The following is a 27296-nucleotide window of genomic DNA, read 5'->3' as shown; positions in this document are numbered from 1 at the left end:
AAGATATGTAAAGGACTGGCTCATCTCATATGAGCCATCTCACCTCAGACCTTCTCTGAAGTTGTGTGGAGAGACCCTTCTTTATAAGAACAGCCCTGCTGGATCAGGCCCTAGGCCAGGCCTGCTCAACTCTGGGCCCCCAGTTGTTTTTGGACTACAATTCCCATAAACAGCTTAGGCCCTTGATTTTTAAGAGAACGTCTTCTTCGCCATGAGCCCCATCACCCATTGAAATCTTCTGGAGAGGTACATCTCGGCTTGTCTGGTGGCTACTCAGAGACGGGCCTACTCTGTTGGTGCTCCTGGGCTTTGGAATGTTCTCCGTATTGAGATAAGAGCCTCTCCATCTCTGGCAACCTTTTAAAAGGCACTGAAGGAATATTTGTTCACCCAGGCTTTTAATTAGGTTTGTAGTTTTAATACTTTTAATATTGGGTTTTAAATTATTTTAATGTTTGTTTATATGATTTTAATTGTAAACCTCCCAGAGACGCAAGTTTGGGGCAGTATAGAAATATGTCAGATAAATAAATAATAATAAATAATCCCCAGCCACAGTGGCCAAGAGCCAGGGATGATGGGAGTTGTAGGCCAACATCTGCAAGAGGGCCAAAGTAGAGCACCCCTGCCCTAGGCCCATCCATTCCAGCTTCCTGACAGGATGCTGGAATGGATGGGCCTTGGGCCTGATCCAGCAGGGCTGTTCTTATAAAGAAGGATCTCCTGTTTCACACAGTGGCCCACCAGATGCCTGAGAAGCCCACAGGCAAGAGGTGAGGGCATGGCCTCTCTCTTGCTGTTGCTCCTCTGGAACTGGTATTTAGAGGCATCTTGCCTCTCAGGCTGGAGGTGGCCTACAGCCACCAGACTAGTAAATCTCCAGATCCCCCCTGGATCGCTTTTTGAAAATCTGAGTTACATTAGCTACTTTCCAGTCCAGAACAATTAGGTACAGAGCCTAATTGTTGGGGAAAGTTATATATTTTTGCTAGGAGATCAGCAATTTCACTTCTGAGTTCCTTCAGAACTGGTGGATGCCATCTAGCTCTGGCGATTTGTTAATTTTTAGTTTTTCAAGACAGTTTAGAACGTCTTCATTTGTCACCTCAAATTGGCCCAGTTCTTCAGCCTACAAGCCTGAGAAGTTCTGTTCTGGAGCGGGTATATGCAGTGACCTTAATAGTCCCTTTCATGCTCTCATCATCTAAGGGTTCAACCCCCTTCCTGGCAGGTTTTCTGCTTCTGATATATTTAAAGTTTTTATTATTCCCCTTGACCGTTCTAGCTATATGCTCCTCACACTCTCTTTTTTGTATCCTTTATTGTTTCCTTCTATTTCTTTTGCCAGAGTTTATGTTCTTTTCTGTTCTCTTCATTTGGGCAGGACTTTCATTTTCTGAAGGCAGTCTTCCCTTTTATATTATTATTTCTTGTTTACACAGTCAGACAGGTGTTATTGACTGGTTTGTTTTATCCAGGCATCGAGTCCTTCCCAAGGACCTGGGCTGGCTGAATTTTATTGTCAATTGTTATAGATATCATCGCAGAATATAGGCTGTTCCCAGTAAAGCTGCTTTTTGTAATTGGCTGATGGTGATTTCTGTGACCCCTATGGTGTTGAGGTGCTCTTCAAGGTCTTTTGGAACTGCACCCAGGGCGCCAATTACCACTGGGATTATTTTGGTCTTTTTCTGCCACAGCCTTTCAATTTCAATTTGTAGATCTTTGTATTTTGTGATTTTTTCTATTTCTTTTTCTTCTATTCTGCTATCCCCTGGTATTGCTGTGTCGATTATTTTAACTTGTTTTTCTTTCTTCTCCACTACAGTGATATCTGGTGTATTGTGTGGCAGATGTTTGTCTGTTTGTAGTCGGAAGTCCCATAATATTTTTACATCTTCATTTTCTTCAACTTTTTCAATTTTATGGTCCCACCAATTCTTGGCTACAGGTAGCTTGTATTTTTTGCAGATGTTCCAGTGTATTATTGCTGCTACCTTGTCATGCCTTTGTTTGTAGTCAGTCTGTGCGATCTTTTTACAACAGCTGATTAGGTGGTCCACGGTTTCATCTGCTTCTTTACAAAGGCGGCACTTGCTGTTTGTTGTGGATTTTGCGACTTTTGCTCTTATTGCATTTGTTCTTAGTGCCTGTTCTTGTGCAGCAGTATTAAACCCTCTGTTTCTTTCTTCAAGTTGCCATTCTTAAGCCATTGCCAGGTCTTGGTGATGTCTGACTTTCCACTTATATTGTGCAAATATTGACCATGCAGGGGCTTCTTTTTCCATTTTTCTGCTCGCTTCTTGACTTGTTCTTTCCTGTTGGCCTGATTTGTTTCATTGGTGTTGAATAGTTTCTCATTATTGAACATTTTAAGTGCATCTTCTTCACTGTCCTTGAGATATTCTTCAAGGCTTCTTTTCTCCTCCTCTACTGTTTGATGGACTTGCAGCATTCCTCTTCCACCTGAGCTGCAAGGGAGGTACAGCCTATCTACATCACTGCGGGGGTGCAGAGCATGATTGATGGTCTTACGATCTAGCGTCTCTAGCTCTGCCTGGGCCCAGTCTATTATATCTGCAGTGTATCTGATAACCGGTATAGCCCAGGTTTTTATGGTTTGTATGGTGTTCCCGCCATTGAGTTTGGACTTGAGGATTTTTCTAACTCTCCTGATGTATTCACTTCCAATTTTTCTTTTAACTTCAGTGTGTGCAATGTTATCAGCCTGGAGAATGCCCAAGTATTTGTAATGTTCTTTCTCTTCCAGGTTCTTGATCTTGCTTCCATTGGGCAGTTCTATTCCTTCTGTTTTTCTTATTTTTCCTCTGTTCATTATTAATGTAGCACACTTGTCTAGTCCAAACTCCATTGCTATATCGCTACTGAATATACGGACAGTGCTTAGCAGTGATTCGATTTCTGACTGGGACTTTCCATACAACTTCAGATCGTCAATGTACAGCAGATGGTTGATTTTACTGGATGTTTTAGATGTTTGGTATCCGAGGCTTGTTTTGTTTAGTATTTGTGAAAGTGGGGTCATGGCGATTACAAACAACAGAGGGGATAGTGAGTCCCCTTGGAAAATGCCTCTTCTAATGCTAACCTGTCCAAATGTCTCGCCATTGATTGTTAACTGTGTACTCCACATGCTCATTGCTTTTTAAATAAATATCTGAATATTTTTGTTGACACCAGTTGTTTCTAAACATTTTAGTATCCATGTGTGAGGCAGTGAATCGAAGGCTTTCTTGTGGTCAATCCATGCAACGCTTAGATTGGTTTTGCTTCTCTTGCAGTTTTCTAAAATCATTTTGTCAATCAGCAGCTGGTCTTTTGTGCCTTTGGTGTTCGGGCAATTTCCTTTCTGTTCAACTGGAAGCTGTTTGTTAGTTAATAAGTGTTGCATCACTTCATCTGCTATTATTCCAGTTAATAATTTGAACATGGTTGACAGGCAGGTTATCGGTCTATAATTACTTGGAACTGCACCTTTTGCTGGGTCTTTCATGATGAGATGAGTTTTCCCAGTTGTTAGCTGTTGTTCAATATCACCTCCTTGCAAAATGTGATTGAACTGTTTTGATAGTTGTTTATGAAGGCTTGTTAGTTGTTTAAGCCAAAGGCATGCAGTTCATTGTTGACTGGCCTAGTCCAATTGTTAATTTTCTTTGCTCTTTCACTTATTAATTCTGGTGTTATTATTAGATCTTGCATTTGTTGGTTACATTTTTCAACCTCTTTCACCCAGCCTGCTTTTTTATTATAATCTATTGGATTGTCCCATAATTTCCCCCAGAATTACACTGTTCCTTCTTTATTTGGTGTTTCTACATTTCTCGCAGTTTCTCCTTCTATGCTTTGGTAGAAACGTCTCTGATTCGACTGGAATTGGAGATTCTGCCTGTGTTGTGTAATTCTGGCTTCGTATCTGCTAATCTTCTTTGACACTGCTGTTATTTGCTGCTTTATGATTTCCAGGACTTCTCTAATTTTCCTTGAATCTAGGTGGTATATTTGGATCAGATACTGTTTGGTGTTTTCATTCTTCAGCTTCTTGTCTTTCATATTTTTCAATTTACTAGCATCTGATCTGAGCCTGGAGATTTTATTTTCTAATCTAATCTTCCATTTAGGTGATGTACTGCTTTCTTTTTTAACAGGTCCATTGATCTTATATCCGAGCTCTTGTGTTTTTATTGTTGCTGCACTGTACATCAGTTGGTTTGTTTCTTGTAAATTCTTGATTGTTATTTCTGCAAGTGCAGCATTTACTGTATATCTTTTAATGCCTGAACAAGTTGTTTTTTGGCAACTGTTTTTAGAGCTGGAAGTCGAACCCTGGTGGTTGTTTGGTTCATATCCTCAGTTATTTTTTGCTTTAATTCTTGTTGCTTTTCTGTTAAACGGCATTTGGGTTTTTGAGGTGAAGGCAAAGGTTAGGTTGCCTTCTTTTGATTTTGAAACAGTTCAGCAACAGTGGCATCCTCGATTTCCAACACCTCCTCCACCTGCTCCTGAGCAACTTCTTCAGTTGGTGGTAATTCTTCTTCCATATCTTGAGCCTGTGTTGGTCTTTGCAGTTCTTCCAGCTCAACTCCTGTGAATACTTTATTTCTTATTATGTATCTTCTCTGGTCTGCTAGCCTTGTTCTGTGATTTCTGTATCTGGATGCTTCTCTTTCCAAATTTGGTACATTCTTTTTAAATAACCTCTTCTAGTTGGACTAGACTTGTAATTGCAGATCATTATTTCCTTGTTGGCATTTTTCATATATTTTTTCCGGTTAAGCAACGTTTCTTCCAGTAACCTTGCAGTCTCCAGCCCTGGTTGCTCAACTGAAGATCCAGAGTCCTGTTGCCCACTTGCCACCAGATGTCCAGCGACTCCAGCACCTGGTGCGGTCCTTGTTGACCCGGGCGACGACCAATCCGGTATAGATTTATTAAAGTTACGTCTCACCATATTGTTGATGGGAAAGGCACTTTTTATCTGGCTCCTCTGGTGAGACCTGTCCAGTATGGTTGGACCTCTGGCATAGCTCTCACCTTCCTCAGAGCACACAAGCCCCACAACCACGCCAAGGTAGTGCCTCACTGGGGGATGATGATGATGATGATGATGATGATTTCTGTACCACCCATCCGGTTTACACAGAGAAATAACAAATAAATAAGATGGCTCCCTGTCCCCAAAGGGCTCACATTCTAAAACGAAACATAAGATAGACACCAGCAACAGTCACTGGAAGTACTGTGCTGGGGGTGGATAGGGCCAGTTACTCTCCCCCTGATAAATAAAGAGAGCTTCCCTGACTCTATTTGTTAGGCATGCTGGCGTCCTCCTGAACTTGATGGTACCTTTCCTCCTTCTTGGTCTATATTCCAACTGAGCTTCTGGTTTTAAAAAAGTGTCATGCTATCAGAAGTGGTTTGACCCTCCTGACTTTCTCTTTCAGCTTTTTTTTTTTTTACCAATCCCCTCATTTTTGAGAAGGTTTCACTTCTAAAGTCCAACGCATCTGTGTTGGACTTTGTTGGAAGTGCTCCATTCATATATAAGCTGAATTGGATCACTGTTCCCCAATAGTTCTGCAACTTTGACATCTTGCACCATGTCCTGGGCACCACTCAGGATTAAGTCCAAGGTCGTCTTCTCTCTGGTTGGTTCAGTGACCAACTGTTCTAAGGCACAGTCATTTAGCATGTCTAGAAATTTGGCCTCTTTGTCAATAACTAAACATGAATTTGCCCAGTCTATGTGTGGGTAATTGAAGTCACCCATTGTTACAACTCTGTCTCTCTTTGATGCCTCTCTGATTTGTTTCTCCAGCTCCATGTCACTCTCAGCACACATTTCCTTTCAGTCCTCATGTGGTTACCCATAATGATTCTGTGGAGGACTATGGTTCTTCTAGGTTTTCTAGCTTATTGGATCCTATCCCTTACTTAATATACAGTTCTACTCCACCCCCAATCCTCCCTTCCCTGTCCTTTCTGTAGAATTTGTATCCAGGGATAACGATGTCCCACTGGTTCTCACTATTCCACCAGGTTTCTGTTACGCCCACTGTTTTCATTGGCAACCAAGCATTCCAGCTTGCCCATCTTAGCTCGGAGGCTTCTGGCATTTCTCTTGAAAGCTTTTTGCATTCTTATCTTTGGGAAATACATCTGGTGGGAATATGGAAGAGAACTTTTTCTATGACAGCACCAGGCTGTGGAAGTCTTTGCTCAGGGAGATGTCTAGTCCCTAGTGTTATGTGTTGTTGACACCTTCTTAGACTTGTTTTATTTATGTAGGCTTTTATCTTGGTTACCTGATATGCTTATTGGGTGGAAGCATCTTTTTAAAGTCATGGTTCTTTTATATTTAGCAGAGGAAGAGCAACTGTCTCAGCTAGGGATGTACATGAAACGGATGTTGCATTTGGTTCTGAGCTTGAAACAAAACACAGATGGCCAAAACATTTTGTCAAAACAGCAGTCGAACAGATTGTTTTTACAGAACATAACTTGAAATGTTTTGAGTGTTTCGGCCATGGGGAACAATGGGGAAATTTGAAACACCCCATTGTTTTCCCATGAATAGCTTCTATGGACACCAAAGTGAGTTGGGTGGTAGGGCATGGTGGGTGCTACCTACCACCCAACCTACAAAAGGTGCCTCTTCCTTGCACCCTCCTGGGCATCTTGGAGTTTTTAAAGAGTTTTCAGCCCTAATTCTGATTGGGGGTGGGGAGAGAAGAAGCACCTTTAAGGCAGGTATTTAAAAATGGGGTGTGGGGTCAGGGTTGGTCTGTTTATGATATATGTAACACACACAGTGTTATCTATAGCACTGTAGAGTACACTCAGAAGCTAGAAGAAATCCCCCAAAATAAAGAAGCAGGCTTTATTTTTTGTGGGGTGGTTGGTTGGAGGGGAGCAAGCAACAATGGGATAAGTCTAAGGGAAGGGGATTACTGTTCCCTCTCATAACCCACTCCTCCTGTCCTTCAGTCTTACCTAGTCCCTAATCCCCTCCCCAAGCTAGACCCTATTTAAAGAACTCTGACCTAACTGGGAGTGGGTGGGGATTAACTTGTGTTTTTATTTATTTAGTATATTTGTCTACCACCCACTACCCAAGTCTAGGCAGTTTAGAACATTAAAACAAACCAATTAAAACATTAAAACAAACAAATTACTACCCAGAAAAACCACTAAATAGCTGAAAAGGTTGGCTGAAGAGATGTGTTTTCAGCTGTTTCCCAAAGGTCAACAGGGATGGAGCAGCTTTAATCTCAGCAGGCGCAGAGCTAGCCAAATGGTGGCCTGGGTCCTGCCCTGCCCAACAGCCCCTCTAGCGTCAGCCCGGGCATGGGGGGTTTGCTCAGGGCTCTTCCGGAGTCCAAGCCACAGCCCGTACGTGTGACGTCACACACTGTCTGGAAACACATGCTGTCAAGCAGCAAGCGCTGTCTGAAATGATAGGGGAGAGCATGCTCGGGCTCTCTGGAGCATGAGGCCATGCCTCCATTGCGCGTTTGGCAGCCTTTTTCATTGGTGGCCTGGATTCTTTGAACCCGTTTGCACAATGGTGGCTCTGCTCCTGAATCTCAGCAGGAGGTGTGTTCTACAGCTCTGGGGCAACTACAGAGAAGGCTCAACTATGAGTCGTCACCAGACAAGCTGGCAGCACCCTCAGATGAACCTCCCCTGAAGATCTTAATAGGTGGTGGGGCTCATAATGAAGAAGATGCTCTCTTAAATATCCTGGGCCCAAGCAGTTAAGGGCTTTTTAGGTAATAACCAGCACTTAGTATTTTGCGCAGAAACCTATTGGTAGCCAGTGTCATTCTTTTAAAACCCAAGTGATATGTCTCTCTGGGACACATCAGAGACCAGTCTAACAGCAGAATGCTTCACTAATTGCAGTTTCCAGTCTACATACAAAGGCAGCCCTACATAGAGTGCATTGCAGTAGTCAAGACTGGAGGTTACCAACATGTGCACCACAGTCTTAAGATCACTCATTTCCAGGAAAGGGCGCAGTTGGCGAACCAGCCGAAGCTGATAGAAAGCACTCCTGGCCACCACCTCAACCTGAAGTATCAGAGAGAGAGTTGGGTCTAGAAGTACTCCCAAACTGGGAACCTGTTCCTTCTGGGGGAGTGTAACCACATCCAGAACTGGCAGATCTATCCCATTTCCCAAACTGCAGCTTCCTACAATGATGAGCTCCTACATCTTGTTTGGTTTCAGTCTCAGTTTGTTATCCCTCATCCAACCCATTACTGCCTTGAGGCAAGCATTTAGGGAAGTTATGCCATTGCCTGATGAAGCTGACATGGAGAAACAGATTGGGGTGTCATCAGCGTACTGATAACACTCTGAACCAGATCCCCTGACGATATCTCCCAGCGGTTTCATGTAGATGTTAAAAAGCATTGGAGACAGAATGGAGCCCTGAGGGACACCATACAAAAGCTAACTTCATAGAGCAACAGCCTCTAAGTAACACCTTCTGGAATCTGCCTGAGATGTAAGAGTGGAACCACTGCAAGGCAGTGCCCCTTTTGCCCAGTCCCCCCAGGTGATCCAGAAGGATACCATGGTAGATAGTATTGAAAGCCGCTGAGTGATCCAAAAGGACCAACAGAGTCACACTCCCTCTGCCAATTCTGCTTAGGAGATCATCCATCAGGCTGACCAAGGCAGTCTCCACCCCCAAACCCACTCAAAAAACCGGTTTGGAATGGTCTAGATATTCTGTTTCATCCAAGAATGCCTGGATTTGAGAAGCCACCATCTTCTCAGTCACCTTGGCCAACCACCAGAGATTGGAAACAGGCCTAGAATTGCTTAGCTCTGAGGGATCAAGTGTAGGCTTCTTCAAGAGAGGTCTAATAATTGCCTCCTTTAAACAAGGAGGCATCCTATCTTCCCTCAGAGAAGCATTTATGATCTCAACTAGGTCCTCTCCAACAATCTCCCTGCTTGATAGTATAAGCCATGTCCAACAGGGGTCAGGGCAAAGAACAGGTGGTAGGATCACAGTTCCAAGCAATTTGTCCACGTCCTCAGGAGTCAAAAACTGAAACTGATCAAATTTAACCACACAAGAGGAGTTACTGGATACCCCCTGCTAAAGACTCTGTGCCAATAATGGAATCCAGGTTGGCTTGAATAAGAGAGATTTTGTCCACAAAAAACCTCATTAAAAGTTTCACAGCAGCTAAGTGGCATCTTCTGGTGGAGTCTGGCTAGGTGCTGCTTTCAGAGGCACTCAGGACGAGCAGAAACTGGGACTCAACAACTGGGGGTAGCCAGGGACAGCAGCCTTGATTGGGCTTCAAATTGGGGAGAGAGAAAATGTGTTCCCTTTTCTCCCTCCCCCAAACCTCCTCGCATAGCTTTGGGGATGATCATTGTATAACTTCATGGTATGCATCTCCCCAGCAATAATTCCTCTCTCCAAAATCATTTAGTAGTTAGAGGGTTGAATGAGCCAATCCTCTGCATTTTCTCTTTCATTCAGAGCAGATTTCCAAGTGTCGTCAACATTTCTTGCCTCCTGAAGCCTACAGAGCACAATTAGGCCATTTTGCACTCTCTTATTTTTATTATAATTTACAAACAAGTATTCTTTCTGCATACCTGAAGAGTCCCTAGAGTAAACCAAAACCATTATCAAACCATTATCTTGTCTGTGGGTGGCCTTGTTTCACTGTCCAGCTGATATGCACGGGACCACCAGGTCTGGTATTAGAAGGAAAACAAGGCATCTCTGACTCTCTCCTAAACCCACAAATTGAAGCATCCTTATTAAATCTAAACAGCAGCACTTCCTGAATCCCCTTCTTCCCAAATCTTATTGGCATGATGGGTCAGTGGGACAGCAGTCTCTTCAGATCCATTCTAGATCAGTGAGTATTCTTTCCTAGGCAGCATTCAACCCATGCAGGAAGAAGGGGATGAAAACTTCCCCTGTTGCAGGAGCATCTTCCTTCCTGTGACTTTTATGCCCCTTCCAGAAGGAAGGAAGGAAGGAAGGGAGGAGGCAGGCAGGCAGAGTGTTCAGCGCTGCTGCCCTTGCCCACCACAGATCTCTGTAGAACCTCTGCCCAGCCCAGCCTTTGCCTGCTTAACAATAACAATAACAACAAATATTTATATACCACTTTTCAACAAAAGGTTCCAAAGAAGTTTACATAGAGAAATAATCAATCAATCAATCAATCAATCAATCAATCCCTGTCCCCAAAGGGCTCACAATATAAAAATAAATATTATAGACACCAGCAACAATCACGGGAGGTACTGTGCTGGGGATGGATAGGACCAGATACTCTCCCCCTGCTCAATAAAGAGAATCACCGTGTTAAAAAGGTGCCTCATTGCCCAGTTAGCAGGGGTAACTTTTCAATGGAAGTATGATGTGATTTGCTTTTTGTGCTTATTCTCCCACCTCGACCCCTTGAATATTTAGGGATTGCCTTGCATAGGGCTTTGGTATTGAGCAGAGATGTATGGCAGAGGAGGAATATGTTTATTTAAATCGAAGTGGATTGGACAAAGTGTTGGTTTTTAATATATTTTTTTGAATTTAAAAAAACATTGAAAAAGTCCTATAAGTGGCTTGTTTCATGGAAGAAAATTACAAAAACATCTGGAACAAACAATATATTATATATATTTGTAAATGTACTATGCTCAAGTTGATTTGCAACCCAGAAGGACTGAGTGAGAACTGTGAAACGTGTTGTGTTTTTTATTTTTATTTCTTTAGAAATGCACTATATGTCCAAACTGGTTGGTCATGTCCAAAAACACCATTCACACTATTTACACTGTATGTCATCAATCAGTATGATTCTGTAATGATATGAAATTTTAAGGAGGCCCCGCACATGCTTATTCGTCCCCAGCCCCACACAACCCTACGTTTGGCCCTGTGCGTATCCACTTTGAGACTTGCTCTTCAGTTTGAGAACCCACACTAAATATGAAACTTTAGTTGGTGCTTCTCTGGCCAAGTGTTCGGTATTCCGGTTGTTCTTCTGCCAGCGTTCTGTGTATCAAAGAAAAGAGGTTATGTAATAAGGAAATTCAATTTTGAAGGAAAAGCAAATGTGTCTGGCCTGTTAATAAAATCCATCCAGATGGTGAATAAATCTTTTCTTTCCTCTCCTCTTCATACAAATGTACAGATCAGAAACAACACAATGAGAAGATTCATGTGATAGGCACTAAATATCTCACTTTTGTAGATAATCAGAATATTTTATACAACTTTTATTTCTGTTGCTGGCAAGTCTGCGCCTATCCTTTGTCTTGTTTGAAAAATAACATCAATTGCTTAGAAATCAAAAGATGTAAAATAAAAGTACAGTAATACATGAATTAAATGTTCTTGGGTTAAGTGTATCAGACATTTCTCCATTTAAAAAAGATGAAACTCGTGTCACTCTTGATATCAACTAATTAGTTCAGGTGTTATCAGATGTGGGTCCTCAAATGTTGAACCACATTTCCCATCATACCCAGCCACAGTGGCTGGGTATGGCCGGAGCTGTAATCCAATAACATCTGGGGACCCAAATTTGAGGACTCCTGAATTACTGAAAGAGATTTCGGGGGGAAAGTTTTAGCACAACACTGGAAACTACAAAAAAGCATGAGAATTGATAAAATGAACACTACAGCATTTCTGATAGCATGTGGTCTCTTTCTATCCTGTAAGCCAGAACTGACAAAGCCTTAATAAAGTGCCTAATATGCTGAAAGGGGACAAGTGGGAGTTTAATATAAACAGCTTTTGCAGTGCATGGAGACCAGACAGGGCCCAGACATCCACAGCTTTGTAGATATTACATGAATCCAGGCTTTCCTCTGCCTCCCCTGGATGTCCCCTAACTACCAGAGCAGGGACTCCTGCTCTGCCAGACATGTGCCCTGGAGTGCTCCTTGCCTCAGACCTTCACTTTGAGAGTATAACTGTTCTCCTTGCCCCAGGCAGACTGGTTGAGCCACGGGCTCCCCAGGCCCTCTTCGCAGTGCCCCCTCACTTGTCACTGGGGACGACTTCTATGATGGAAGAACCGATTCACACAAACCATTTGGCAACCAATGAGAGTGAAGGGCAGAGCCTCACAGGACCCATTCTGCCTACAATATCTCCTTATCATGAATCTGGCAAAGCCGTGGATGCATCCTACGCTTTGCAGGACCTGGGTACTGGTTTATCTTTGGACAAAGAGTCTCATCTCGAGAGCACCAGTGAGCTGACAGTGAGCACTCAGGACTTCCCAACTGAACTCCCTGGTCTAGATCCAGGACAGTCAACTTCTGGGAAGGAAGAGTTGGACCAACCAAGTGCCTCACTAATGCCTCCAGGGCCAGAAGGGCGGATACCAGTAGATGCCTCCCCGCCCTCCCTATATCGACAAGAACTCCAGTTCTCCAGCTTGTCCACTGGAGATCCTCCGATTCCCGCACAGAGTCCTCCTCTCCAAAATTCAACTACCACCTCGAATTTGTGATATTCCACAGACCAGCATAAGATCAATGTCCTGTCGTGGAAAGCAGCTGGGTGGTTCTGCTGCAGAGACGTAGACTGCACCAATTTCCTCTCCCAATTCGGAATAACCTTGGTGCAGGAAACCTGGACAACAGATGACCTTTCACTCAATGGATTCCACTCATACAAAGTGGGGGTGATACCTGTGGCAGGCCAAGAGAAACTGAAAGGTGGCCTGAGGATTCTTGTGTTCATTTCCTTGTGTGCATCAACATCACCCCTCACTCTGCTCAAACAAGCTGCTATGGCTATACTACTTTACCTGAGCCCTAACTTATTGCTGATAATTAATATGTATCTCCCACCACAGCGTTGGAAACCTGAAGTCAGCGCTACATGGGCGCAATTCGAACAATAAACTGATGAGCTCTTGCTGGCCAACCCTGATGCCCTGGTGGTGTTGCGGAGGGGGTGTGTGTGTGACTTCAGTGCCAGGCTGGGGCCTGATGACTATACACTATTTTCCCAACACCAGCTCCCACCGCTCTTCTTGAAGTCACAGCACACACCCTCTCCCGCCGCTCAAAGGATCGAAGATCAAACTATGCAGGTCTCTGCCTTGCAAAATCGACTGCTAATGTCAACCTCCATATATTAAATGGCACTTTTGCAGAGGATCATCCAGGAGAATTTACATACTTATCTGGCTTAAAAATGAGTACCATTGATTACTTCACTATCTCCGGGAATCTGCTACCTTTTGCCGATAATTTCAAAGTAGTCCCTCACCTGGACAGTGAACGTTTCCCGATCTGCCTTCAAGTAATGTCTCCCCACCAGCAGATTCATTTGGAGGCCTGCTTCTCCCGCCCCTGCCCCCCCAATCTTGCCTGCTGGACAAGCCAGTTGTCGCCCCAAATGGACTCCCCAGTTAGATCAAACAATGAAGCAGCTGCTGGACAAGGAAACTCTACAGAGTTAGCTAGACCTATCATCAATGGATCCCTCATGCAACCCCCTGGAGACTTACAAAACCCTAGTCTATGTGCTACAAAAGCATCTAAGCCATAAGTCTGATCCCCCTGTAAAGCTGCCTGTGCACCCATCCAAACCATGGTTTGACAAGGACTGTGTTGATATCAGGAAAGCTCTTGTTTCTGCCTACCATATCCCCTAATCCAGCACGGGAATCAACACCACAACGGCCCTCCCATGCCTCCTCAACCTTAAGAAGCAATATAAACACCTACTGATATGCAAGAAGAGAGAGGCAACGAAAGCCATGTGGTCATGGCTCATTCTGACAAGCAGAGCAAAGGACTCAGCTCTATCCTGGCTCATCATGACCAACCATATCTACAAAGGCTCGACCCAGTTAGACACCCATATCCCATCAGAAATCTGGGAAATGCGTTTTAAGAAGCTGGACGAAGACTCCACTGCAGAAGGTGGCTCCCCTCTACCAGATGTGGAGGACTTGCCCAGGTGGCCACCAGTCTCTATGGCTGAGATCAAATCTCTCATCTCCCAAACCAGAACAGGGAAAGCCCCCGGGGAAGATCTCACCCCCACCCCGAGCCATTCCTAAAGACTGGGGGCTAGCAGTTATCGGTCCCATATTTAAAAAGGGAAGAAAGGATGACCCCTTCAACTACAGGCCCATCAGCTTGCTCAATACCATCAGCAAGCTTTATGCTAGACATCTGCATGAAAAACCTAAGGACTGGCTAGACCAAGAGAAACAAGCCATCTTCAGGGAGGGTGGATCCACAACTTATCAATGCCTGGTACTTCATCACCTTATTGAAAAATATTCTTCTAACAACTCAGCCTCCCTTTACACTGCCTTTATTGATCTCAAGGCTGCCTTTGATTCCATCTCCCGAGTCATGCTATGGGAGAAGTTGGAAGCCTCCTCGATCAGTCGACACCTACTTTACCTGATCTGTACCCTTCATGCAGATATGACCCTCAAGATAAGGTGCAACCCACAAAGGGCACCTCATGAACCCTGTCCTGACACAGAAGGGAGTTAAACTAGGATGCATCCTGGCCCCAATCCTTTTCAACTTTTTCATCAATGACATGGTAAGACATCTTAGTAGCCCATACTTTCACACACACACCCCAAGCTGGCGGAGAGAAGCATCTCCTCCCTTCTTTATGCCGAGGATGCCTGAGCCATTTTGGAAGGGCGGTATATAAATTGAATAAATAAATAAAATTCTATCTAGGACTCAGCAGAGTGTGGGTGGCCCTAACTCAGTACTGCATAAACAATCAACTAGAAACCAATTATCAAAACACCAAAGTTATGGTCTTCACCAGGAGACCCAAGACTCGCCCCTGGAGTGTAAACAGCCACAAGATAGAGCAGGTCACCTGTTTCAAATAGCTGGGAGTTGTCCTGCATGCCTCTGGCTCAAGCAAGGCCCACTGCAACCATGTCACCCTAATTGCACAGAGGACTTCCACTGCCATACTAAAATTCCTACTGATCAGAGAGGGACAGTACATACCTTCCACATTCAAATTATTTGAGGCCAAGATGCTAGCGCAACTCCTCTATGGGGTCCACTCTAGGTCCCCCCTCCAAGCTTGCCCCTTTGGAGCAGGTGCAGTCCAAATGTCTAAGAGCGGCCCTTCAAGTCCCTCGTGTCTCAAATGCTGCCCTGCGCTTGGAAATGGGCATGATTAAAGTTGAGACCAGAGTGTGGCTGTCCATTCTTAACTTCTGGCTTAAGCTATCCCTCAACCCTTGAGGTTTGGCCCTTCTGACCTTACAGGACAGTTTTCAGTCTTCTTGGAAAAGGGCCATGTGGTCTGAGCTTCTGCTCCTGGGCTTTTCTCCCCCTCTTCTACTTGCTATGGGCCACGATCAGGCGAAAACAGCCATCAAACAGAGGATAATGGACACTGAGTGCCAGGCTGACCTAGGGAGGGTTCCAACCACCCTATCCCCAGAAAGCCTCAGATACTTTGCCTCCCCCACCATGTACCTGTCACAGTTAGATACCCCAAGCCACAGAAGGATTTTTACCCTTACTGACTGCCATGCCCTCCCCTCTGCTCTAATAGAAGGCAAATACAGAAAAATCCCAATGGCAGAATGGCTTTGCCCCGTGGCACTGGGGAGGTAGAAACCACAGCACATGTTCGTCTTCTGTGCCCCTTTTACAAAGACACTTGGGCCAAGCTTATTTTTCCACTGCTCCACAAGTACCCTGGCTGCCCAAACCATATCTATACCCGGTTGCTGCTTTCAGATGAAGTCCCAGCCTTCATGTTTAATACCGCCAAGTTCTGCATGGCAGCATGCAAGATCCATCAGACCAAGACGACCAGGCCTTTCCCTCCCATCAGCTCTGCAGGGTTTTGAACTGCGATCTATGCCACTCTTCTCTAGCTCTCCTATCATATATACTCTGTTCTAGTCACTGCTTTTTCATTATATATATTAGAATTTTTATATTGGTCTATGACCGTAATAAAGTTCTGTTCTTCTATATTAGAATTTTAATAATCTCATAGCTCCCTGCAAGGGTCGCATTTTTAAGTTTTTAAGTATCATAATATAATAGCTTTTAATATTAGAATAATAATTTTAAAGTAACATAGGTTTATGGTTCCATAGGTAGTATCTTATTCTAATTTTTTAATACTGTATTGGAGCTTATTAGTAGTAGTAGTTTTATAGTTTTATTTACAATTTTAGAGTAGCTTTTTAGTAATTAGGGCTTACAATAAATATTAACATTTTCTAGTAATTTTATAGAATATTTATAGTACTTATGCAGCAATTATAGTTAAGAGTAATTTCAATGTAACATGACTTCATAATTTTTCTTATGACCCTACCATTTCCTAATTGCTTTTAATCATACTCTGCTGTACTATCTTACGTTGGTCTTGGATATGGTTCATAACACTTTGTACTTGGGCCCTGTGCAGCAAGAGTGATTTCTATGTAGAAGCAGGCTTTTCCTTTACTGTTTGCATCTCCACATCTAATAAGACATTGTACTGGGCGAAGATCCTACAACTCAAAAGCCAAGATAGCAATTTGTGTAGCTGTTGGGAGTGTGCGCAAACATGTTGTTGAATAGCTTGTGTAGGTCTGTGTCACAGAAAATGATGGCTGACATCCACACCAGCACAGTGTGCAACATGTTTGACACCCACACTACAGCCGCACCGTCCATTTTCAATGCTTTCCCTTCTCTCTGAAGCCCAGACTTATTCTCTCATAATTACATTTCGGTTTGCAACTTTTATGTATTGAAATGTCATTGCCTTTTAAAGATTTGAATGAGGATAAGAATGTTCTTACTGCATCTTAGAAAGACAGAGATAAATATGAAATAAGCATCCCTGCAAACAGTGTTCTCCACAGAGGGGGAAAACACTGTTTTTAAATGTGGCACATGAGTTGCATCCAGTTAATACGATTCCTTATGGCAGTTTGTCACTTCAGGGCATAGCAAGTTAGAGTGTGCCTTGGGAAGGGAAATAAAGATGGACCCTTGGCCCCCTGCCTTTTTCTTCCCCTCCATGTCTTTCCTCCAGAAGAAAGGTAAGGACATGATGAAAAACAAAACCTTCTCAGTATGTCCTTTATCTTGCTCTAATGTAGATAATAACGCACACTCACCCCACAGTGGACCCTCCAGGGCCCAGGAACATTTGATCCACTGTGTTCAATTACAGCTACACCCCTGTGTCACTTCTAGGCTATGGCACTTCCTGACTTGTGGCAAGCAAGTCCCATGCCACGTTCACTAAGAGCTGTTCCTGCCAGATTCGCACATGGCTACATCAGAGTGCCTTCACAATAGGAACTAGAGTTTGTGGCTTCTGCGCAGGGGCGTAGCAAGGTTGGAGTGGGCCCAGAGACAAGACTTTAAAATGGGCTCCCCCCTCACTGAAGCTCAGCTCATGAAGTAAAGAAATCTTAAATGATGCTGAACAGTGGTAACAAAAAGCAGTGTGTGTGTGTATCTCCTATGTGCCACAACAAAACATCATCCTAAATTTTTTTTTTAAGGTCTTGTAAATGGTGGACGATGCTAGTCATTTAATGGTTCTAGAGAAAGACATGCTGTTCTGGTAGCTCCAGGTCTTAACACTCACATCAATTTTGGAGGATGAATACAACTGAAGGTAGCCCTGGTGGGTGCGCGGCTGGGGGAGTCAGTCATGTGACTTGCCTCTGGGGGGCCACCCCAGGCAGTGGACTCCCAGACAACTGTCTCCCCATGCCCTATTATAGTTACGCCCCTGCTTCTGCTTGTGGTAAGCAACAACCCGTGTGACTAGCTTACTTCCTGCCCTGGTCCAAGCTCCATGTACACAATTGGTCATTTGAACAAGTCCTTAGAAACACAGCATGGATAATTCAGTATTGTAAGGTCAAACCAAGAGGTTTGATTGTGTTTGGATGGTAAGGTTCTGTAATAGAGACACTAAGTACTTTTCTCAGTATTTCTCTGCCAATACACTCTATAATGTAGGAGCAAAGGGTCACAATCTGATCCTTGCTACAGTGGGGGTGGAAGATGGGAATAAAAATTTAAATCCTCAGTGGAATAGGGAAGGAATCATTTTCTTGTTTGCAGGAAAACATCCTGATAGAAAAGTGAAAGCTGACTAACCTAAATATAATAACAACTTTAGATAAATCAGCTGTTTTTTAGATCCACTGTGAAGAGTTTTGGAAGTAGTGATGGTGACAGGAAAAAATTGAGAAGGGGCACAGAAAGGGCAAAGTGTATTTTTGAGGTGAGATGCATCTTACAAATTAGATTTCTGAAACAGATATGGGGGCACATGGGGGGCACTACTTTTGTGAGGGATGCTTGTCCCCTTGTGCCTCTGAAGCCACCTTTGGCAACAAATAAATAATGCATATGTTGTTTCATTGGTAGTTGTACTTACTTACTGAAAAAGGAAAGGTATCTCATTTCATGCCAGTACAACAAAATATTTTGCACTGAAATAAAATAAATTATAGAGATTTTAAAGCACTGAGTAGAAATATATATTCCTGGGTGTGATCTTTCGTGCAACAAGGCTGAACACCTTTTAATTGTGTAGCACAGTTTGATGATATTTTATTTTATTACATTTATATTCCACTCTTCCTCCATGGAGCTCAGAGCGGTGTACATAGTTAAGTATCTCTGCTCAACAACCCTGTGAAGTAGGTTAGGCTGAGAGAAGTGGCTGGTCCGGAGTCACCCAGCAAGTGGCTGAATGGGGATTTGAGCTCAGGTCTCTCTGGTCCTAGTCTCGCACTCTAACCACTACACCACACTGGCTCCCTGTGGTTAGAAGCACAGGGTGAAAACAGCTCACTAATGTACACAGTCTAGCTGAGAATCATGAACATTACCCAATATCAGGAGGTAATATACCTACAGATACAAATACTTGTAGCAGAATGTCTTGAAATAGACCTTTTAAATGCTTTCCTTTGTGCACTGTTTGATCCATTGTCAGAAGTGATGGGCTGACTTACACACTTGCAGTTCAGAGATCTTGCATATTCAGGAGGGAATATTCAACTTTGCTAGGATGGGAGGATTTGTGACTTACAGTAGTTGTGCAATTCTTGTAGCTCAAAATAGTGATGAAAGACGAAGTAATTTTGCAAGTATTTTGCAGTGCCTCATTTGCCTGGTGGAGGTCCATGCTTGCCCACATGTAAAAGAGCTCTGCTCAGTCAGTATGTGAATTAAGAGGCAAACTTGAATGATTTTTTAATATTGATATGAAATGTTGTGTTTTCTTCTTTTCAAGGGAGTTCCTGGGATCCCTGGAACTCAAGGAATAAAAGGAGAAAAGGTATTCATAAAGATGTATGTGCTAAATGCTTACTGTTTTTGAATAAAACCAAATAAATCACAAGCGATAGATTTCATGGTTCTGTGTCATATGTGGGATTATAGTCTTCCTACAGACTTCCACTAATTAAGAATCCACACCCACTTCTCTATATCAAGAGTCAAATAAATTCTGTGGTAAGTTAAATACTCCATGTATTTCTGGCACTACTTTTAAGCAAGTTAGGAATTTCTGTGGTTCTGTTCAACAAGAATAGCCATATACAAGGATGCCTGGTACCACAGAGTAAAGACTAGTTCTAGTACTGCTTTTTGATAAAGTTGTCTCTGAATCAGAGCCACTTCACACATTAGAAAGGAATGTAGAAAATAGACATTTTGGCTTTCTTTCCATTTGTGATAGCAGGAGTTTCTAACCTTGGATCCCAAGATGTTGGACTACAACCCCCATCATCCCCAGCTACCATGGCCGAAGGCATCAAATGATGGGAGCTGTAGTTCAACAGCATCTGGAGACCTCTGTTGCCAGATTTGGCTTTTAAAAAGCCAAATCTTGGGTTTCGGCCCATTTTACTCACGAGTATACCCCTTAGGTTCTGGCCACACTGCTGGAGACCCAAGGTTGAAAACTCTGTCCTATATAGTTTGGGAAATGGTGCTTGTGCATCTTACCCACAATGAACTCCAGGAGTAACATATTACTCTTTCATATTGCTACTTTCCCTGCTGCTGTGTCATGTAGACCACCCTGCCACCACTTCAATGGGCACCAAGAGATGAACTCAGAACCTGAGTTCTTTCAACAGGAACCATTTTAAGATGCTTTAGAACTTTCTAAATCTATTTAATTAGATGGTTTTCTGTCCTTTGAAATTAATCCTATGAATTGGAATTCGTTTTGAATTAATGTGTCTTTGAATTCTAGGGTGAAATTGGGCCTCCAGGACAACCAGGAACAAATGGATCACCAGGAACACCCGTATGTTTATATTATTGCAGTCTTTAGGCTATTAAACTGTCTTTTTAAGGTATGATCATAACCTCGGAGTCAGTAAATCAATATGGTTTAATTAAGCACATGAAAAAAATTTACAGTATGGTTTTGATAACCAGCCCAGTTCATTAACACTATCATTGTTCAAAAGGAAATGCAAATATTTAATGATCCTTTTCTCACAATCAGTGAGAAAAGGCTCGAGGGAGAGTGGGGAGGAAGGCACTTAACTCCCTGCAGATGATCCCTCTGCTTTCCCTGGACAAGCGGATTGCCTGTCCACACAACTGCCGCAGCGTAGAGGGTCAGGCCAACCCCCGGAACTCCCATAATGCACTGTGTGGGTGTGTGGTGCATGATGGGGATTGCCCTGATGCCGACTGGCAGCCCCGCAGTTTCCCAGCCCTGGCTGTAAGCAGCTGGGGCTGGCGGACAATCCAAAAAACAGGGCTAAGTGAACACTAGCTCTCTTAACCCCATTTAAGAGGGTGGTTGGCTAGGCGGGTTTGCTGACAAGGCACCGCCAGGATCGGACATGTTTGCCACTGAGGTGCTGCTGGGATCGGTTGCGGTTCCAGTGGTTCTCGCGCACAGATTAGCCCAGTTTTTCCTGTGCATGAGAACAGCCTCAATGTCTAAGAAGACAATAGTTTAAGTGCTGAGTAAAGTCCATCTAATAGAACTACATTTAAAAAGCAAAACAGACATTAGAAACTCAGGGCAATATTGTTGGCGTGGATTCAGAATTCTGTTATGTTTACACAGGGTACTACACGTACACTATCATGAAATAACTTCCTAACAAAGAGAACTTAGGAGATCTGTTATCCTAAGGATCCTTTTCAAAGTGTTGTGTGTGAGCTCTAACAGGACAGGACATATGTCACCCGCTTATTAGGGAACTTGAAAACGGCGATTGTTTCCATCATATTAAACTCTTTTATGAATAGGAGGCGCCTCTGTTCTGATCTGTTAATAACTTCCACAAATGATACTTTTTCCAGAGTGGATGGTATTAATTTTCAACAGATGGCTGGCCTTACCAGTATAGTTCACAATTTATGGCAAGTGATGTTTCCTGCATTTTTGGTGGGAATGATTTTGGAGGATGCTTTCTTTTTGAGCTGAAGCTTTAATTTGCTTCATAATTCCTGAGTTATGGCTTCTTTATGAATATTTTATGTAAGACTAGCATTGCTATCAGGATCATTGCTGTATTTCTTGGATGTCCAAATGCATACAAACATGGTTCGGGCACAAAAGCGACCTGAGCTTTCCCTCCCCAAACTCCAATGTGAACTTTCAGTTTGTAGTGCGTTTCGCTGCTCTTACATGGGTTTTCCTTTGCGGGTCAGTGTGTCCAAATGCTGCAGCACACTCTAACTTGAGGGAGGAAGCTCCTCCCTCGCTCCGGCTATGATTGGTTGCTGGGGCCGTCCATTCCAGAAGGAAGCCCATGCAACCAGTTCCTCTGCCCGTGCAGCCAGTTCCCTTCCCTCTCTGTAGTCTCCCTTACTGGAAAGCAGGTCCTGGAGGTTACGTCCAAATGTGGACAGGTAACCACACTGCGGGGGGGTGGGGGAGAAGGGGTGTGGAACCACAGGTCCAATGGACCCTTGGTTCCATGTTACATGCAAATGAGGCAATTGTTTAGTTTAAAAGCTAATCATGGTTAGCACTGTAGATGTAACTCCAACTGTATGTAACGCTAGCAAGGAAAAGAATGAATTATTGGGGGTGGGGAAGTGTGTGTTTGTGGCATACTCCTGATCTTTTAATAATGCTAAGATGACTAGCATTATGTCTGCACTGGGCTAATAAGAAATCTCGCCCATATACAACCTCCATATGTGTTTTGAAGCAAACATGAAACTTTAGATCAGCATGGGTATGTGAAATTCAGATGAATTGAAAAAAGTGAGAAAGATTTCCATGTCGGGGGATTAGGGCTGGAATACATTTGCTAATAACAATGTAAAACAGGGATAAGCAGCATACGTCCTGCATATGTCCCCCCCCCCCCCATCCTGCCAGTGTTTTCCACACAACCTTCTACTTTTGCTGGCTGGGTAGCAATTTGTCTGCACCTTATTTTGTCCAATGAAAAAAGGGGAACATTTTTCTGAGAATAAGGCTTGGTCTCCAGGCATGGCTTGTGGGCATTACATCGCCCAGAAACTTCACATTGCTTTCTTCTACTTAATAATGAGTGCAAGTTATCTTTAAAATGGCTTTTTGGCAGCTTATAGTTCTGCCTTTCCCTACCCTGTTCCAATATAATTGCTCTTTTCTTAATATCTTAGGTGACAGCCATTTTAGTTTCCATGATTTAGTGGGATTTATTTACCCAAAGTCTTCATTCAATATTATGTTTTTTCCTGTCTCTTTTCCCCTGATAAGATAGAAGTGCTTTTAATGCATGGAATATCTGAATCCTTTGAGTGACACTGGGGAAAATCAACCAAATTGTGGAGTAGGATTTTCCTGCTATTAGTCAGACTGTTCCTTCCAGAAAAGAACAGATGGAAATCCTGTTGACAGTTTATATTTAATACATTAGGGGAATTCAGTAATCAGTTCATGTTAAGTAACAATCATCCCCATTGTGGTTGCCAGTTTCAATAATTTATTGATTTATCTGTCATAAGTATGGCCAGTCTTGGAAAAAGAGATTTATATTGCTAAATCTGAGAGCCAGCATAGCGTAGTGGTTAGAGTGTTGGACTAGGCCTGGGAAGAGCCAAGTTTGAATCCCCATGCAACCATGAAACTCACTGGGTGACTCTGGGCCAGTCACATATCTCTCAGCCTACCTCATAGGGTTGTTGTGAGGATAAAAATAATCATGTACACCACTTTGAGGTCCTCAAGGGAAGAGCGGGACATAAATGTGAAAAGAAAAAAATTCTTTTTTTAGTCCATACTATACTCTTTATTAAATTTGTTATTCCATTGTTTCTAGACTTTGTTTAGAGATCTTCCTTATACAGTACAAGAAAAGAATATTTCCGAAGTACTCAAGTCATGAAAAGTGATTTATTGGGACTTTCCCTTTAAGAGACAGTGCTATCTTATAGATCACAGAAAGTTCATTTGAGAATGCATTTCAGTTTTCAGGCTTGTCTATGTGAAGTCTTTATTGATCAATTTGCGCATAGGTTGTCTGAATAGAAATGTTCAGGAATGCATGCTCCCTCCTTACCTTTAGTCTATGTCAGAAATTCCTACTACCTTTCCATGTTTACTGTGGCTTAGTGTTATTTGTGAAGGTCCAGTTCAAACATCACACCAAACCACAAATAAATCTGGGTTCCATGTGATGTCCCCAAGCCTCACGAGCACCTCCTGACCATGCGAGCTTCCGAATTCTACTACTGACTGATATTAAAAACAAATCAAAATTGATAATGATATCAAGACCAAACAGTCTGGGTTTATTCTAACCAACGTTCTTTAAATAAAAAGAGATCTGAACCGAAGTTTAAAGCGAGTTTCAGATTTCAAGGAACTTGGTTAGAATAAATTAAGATAGTTTGGATTGGATGAATGACTGGTGTTGGCTTATTTTTTAACCTCAACAGGTTCTTCTTACTCACAAGTGGGCAGGAGAGCGGGGAGTTCATGCTCTCAAGACTTGGGGATGTCATGTGGAACGAAGACTTAACTGTGGCTCCATGTGATGTTTGAATCAGCCCCAACTGTGGTAAACACTAACCAGGACCCACTTTACAGAGCTTAAAACCAGAGTTTGAAGCTGGTATACAAATCATGATTAAGAGGTAACCTAGTTAGTATGAGTACCCAGAATGTTGGGGGGCAATATGCTAAATCATTGTAAACCGCTTAGAGAGCTTCCAGCTATAGAGCGGTATATAAATGTAAGTGCTATTGCTATTGCTATTGCTATTGCTATGATAAACTGTGGTTGGGACAAATATGGAGAAGGGAGGGGGCATTTGGACCAGAAAGCAGAAGAGGGAGGATGTGTGTGTTAACACTAGCTTGCAATTTTACTTTTAATGTCTGCATTGGATCTACAGTATGATATTAATTTGGCTGTGCTACAGCTTTGTAAATTGTGAGCAATAGTAGTTTTCAGTGAGAGAGGGTACTTTGATTGTAAGAACACAATTCTTAGGGACGGTGAAAAGTCTTTTGTCTTTTTATGGACAGATAAAGGGCTTCTCATTTTCTTTGGGCTAACGATGACTTGTAAGATCTCTCCTAGTTCTACAAATGCCGTCTCAAAAGCTCCAACCTGAGAAGGGAGGCTCCTCCTTCCCAGTTTTAAATTCTATTAAGCTTTTAATAGAATTTTCTGGAGGATTTTAAGCAGTATCTCAAATGAGTTCTTGGGAGACTGCTTGTGGCCCTGTTGCTAAATCTGTTATTACTTAATATTTCAAGACAACTGAATTCCACACACACCCCCGCTCCACTATTCTGTTCAACACACCTGAATTTGATGGATGATGTATACAGTCCATAGGTGTGGTCAAGCATCTTTGTGGAAATTCCATATTTGGCATAGGTGGATGGAGGCGTGGACGCTTATTTAATTTTCAGTTTGATTAATTGTGGGTGGGGAGGTCATGATCTTTCATGAGTTTCAAGAGAAGGTTGGGCTAATCACATCTATTGAGTGGCAATACGAACAATTCTGCACATTATAGCTGTAGCTTTTGGCCAAGCGACTATTCAAGTGCTGTTACAGATACTCCATATAACATGAAGTTTTAATTGATGATGATGATATTTTATATCCCGCTCTTCCTCCAAGGAGCCCAGAGTGGTGTACTATAGGGATGTGCACAGAAATCTTCGGCGCCAGTGGGGGTAGTGCTTTAAGGGCGGGGGAGGTTGTACTCACTCCTCCCGCCGCATTTCCCCTGCCGGCACGCTGTTTTTTAAAGCCCCTTGGGGCTGCAGCGTTCCTCCCTGCCACCCCCGTTTGCCCCGTCGGCCGGAAGTGGCGAGTGCGTGTGCGCCCATCGTGTGCGTGCGCACACACGGCAGAAGGGCGTGCACGCACGCAACAGGCGCACGCGCACTTGCCACTTCCGGCCACTTCCGGCCGACAGGGCAAACGGGGCAGCAGGGAGGAACGCTGCCGCCCCAAGGGGCTTAAAAAAAACAGCGCGCCGGCGGGGGAAATGCGGCGGGAGGGGTGAGTACACCCTCCCCCGCCCTTAAAGCGCTACCCCCACCGGCGCCGAAACGCTGAAACCGCCCCCAGTGCTGAAACATTTCGGAGGCCTTCATAATGGCCTCTGAAACGTTTCGGGCACATGCCTAGTGTGCTACATACTTAAGTTTCTCCTCACAACAATCCTGTGAAGTAGGTTAGGCTGAGAGTGAGGTGACTGGCCCAGAGTCACCCAGCAAGTATCATGGCTGAATGGGGATTTGAACTCGGGTCTCCCCGGTCCTAGTCCAGTACTCTAACCACTATACCACACTGGCTGATGATAATAGAGTCTGCTGAACAAAGGACCTACATTAGCTCTGGAACCTAGAGAAGCGATTAGGAACAAATTAATTAGGGCGTCAGTTTAGTTTCCAAGTTGCAATACATGAACCTGCAATAAATGTCAATGAAACAGCTGCTGAGGTCTTAACAGAGTGCAAACAAATGTGTTGCTAACTCATCCACTTGTAGCAGAGATATCCAAAAGAGTACACACCTCTTTCTCTCATGATTTGGGCATACTCTGTGATCCTTGGCTTCTGGTGGGTGGGGATGGGTGGGTAGGTCTTCCTCCCACACCTTAGCCTGGGATATTTCCCAACATTATGGACCCTTTAAAAACCACAAAAGGCTTGGATACATTTCATAGCTGTGTGGGCAGAAAGGTTAGGAGGCCAGATACACCCAACAGATTATCACTGAATAGCTGGTTTTGTTGGAGCTAACTTGATAACCTTTTCTTGAATTCTGGAAACATGCCTTTTGACAATGGAAGGGGAAGTAGCCTGGTCAGTTCCTATACAGTATACGTACATGAGTGTACCCTGACCTCTCTACTCCTTCTTTTGGCTTTGCCTTGTGCTGTGTGTGGAGAGAAGGAGTTTTGATTAGATCACTTTGATATGAAATGTAAAATCTCAAACTATATATAACTCTCTGTGCAACAAATATATATGATCTGGAATTTCTATAGAGTTTCTTATAGTTGCCTATGCATCTCTGTGGGCTGTGTAGATGCATTGTGCCCTTTGAGTCTGTTATGCCCGTTCTGTTGTCTTCATCAGTTTACAATCATTATTACCATGAATGTTTTGTATTACTTATCATTGTAATCATAATTGGCAAAAGTATATAGCCCATTCACATGTTATATTCAGTTGTTATACAATCTGTACATTGTACATGTGTACAGATCAGTAAGCTCAGAGTGATTCACACATTATGACCATACAACAATAGGCTTCCTATATCGTGCATTTCAGGATTTTAAATGCACGTGTAGAGTTATTCACATAAAACCATACACATGTGTACAGACATCTAAACACTTATACAACATGATGTCTGAATAAGGCTTGTCAATTTTATATCATTTTGTGTCCAATAAGCCAAAGAAAGGCTATTGTCTCCTTAACAGTCTTTCTTTCCATAGAAAGGAGACTTAACAGATTGTGCTAACCATCACACAATATCCTTAATTTCACATGCTAGAGAAATAATGCTCAGGATCATCCAACGCAGATTAGAGCCCTATGTGGAAAGGGAAATACCGGATGTTCTAGCTGGTTTCAGAAAAGGCTGAGAAACAAGAGACATCATTGCTGATGCACTCTGGATAATTGAGAAAGCCAAAGAATTCCCCAAAGGAGTCAATATGTGCTTTATTGAATACAGAATAAAGGACTTTATAGCTTATAACCAGCACTTTGTATTTCATTTATTCTTTGCCACTGCCTCAACCGGAGACAGCAGAGAGAGTTTGGG

General features: G+C 43.1%; 1 protein-coding gene across 1 annotated transcript in view; it reads left to right on the top strand.

Moving 5' to 3' along the window:
* COL21A1 (collagen type XXI alpha 1 chain) overlaps positions 1-27296 on the top strand; it is a 191530-nt gene that overhangs the window by 124518 nt on the left and 39716 nt on the right. Inside the window, exons 18-19 of the mRNA XM_053286444.1 lie at positions 19307-19351; positions 20276-20329. Coding sequence (XP_053142419.1) covers positions 19307-19351; positions 20276-20329 — 99 coding nt within the window. The remainder of the gene's footprint in view (positions 1-19306; positions 19352-20275; positions 20330-27296) is intronic.

Source organism: Hemicordylus capensis, chromosome 1, assembly GCF_027244095.1.
Source record: "Hemicordylus capensis ecotype Gifberg chromosome 1, rHemCap1.1.pri, whole genome shotgun sequence".
Taxonomy (NCBI): Eukaryota; Metazoa; Chordata; class Lepidosauria; order Squamata; family Cordylidae; genus Hemicordylus; species Hemicordylus capensis.
Note: the sequence above shows the minus strand (reverse complement) of the source record. Positions and strands in the feature narration are given on the sequence as shown.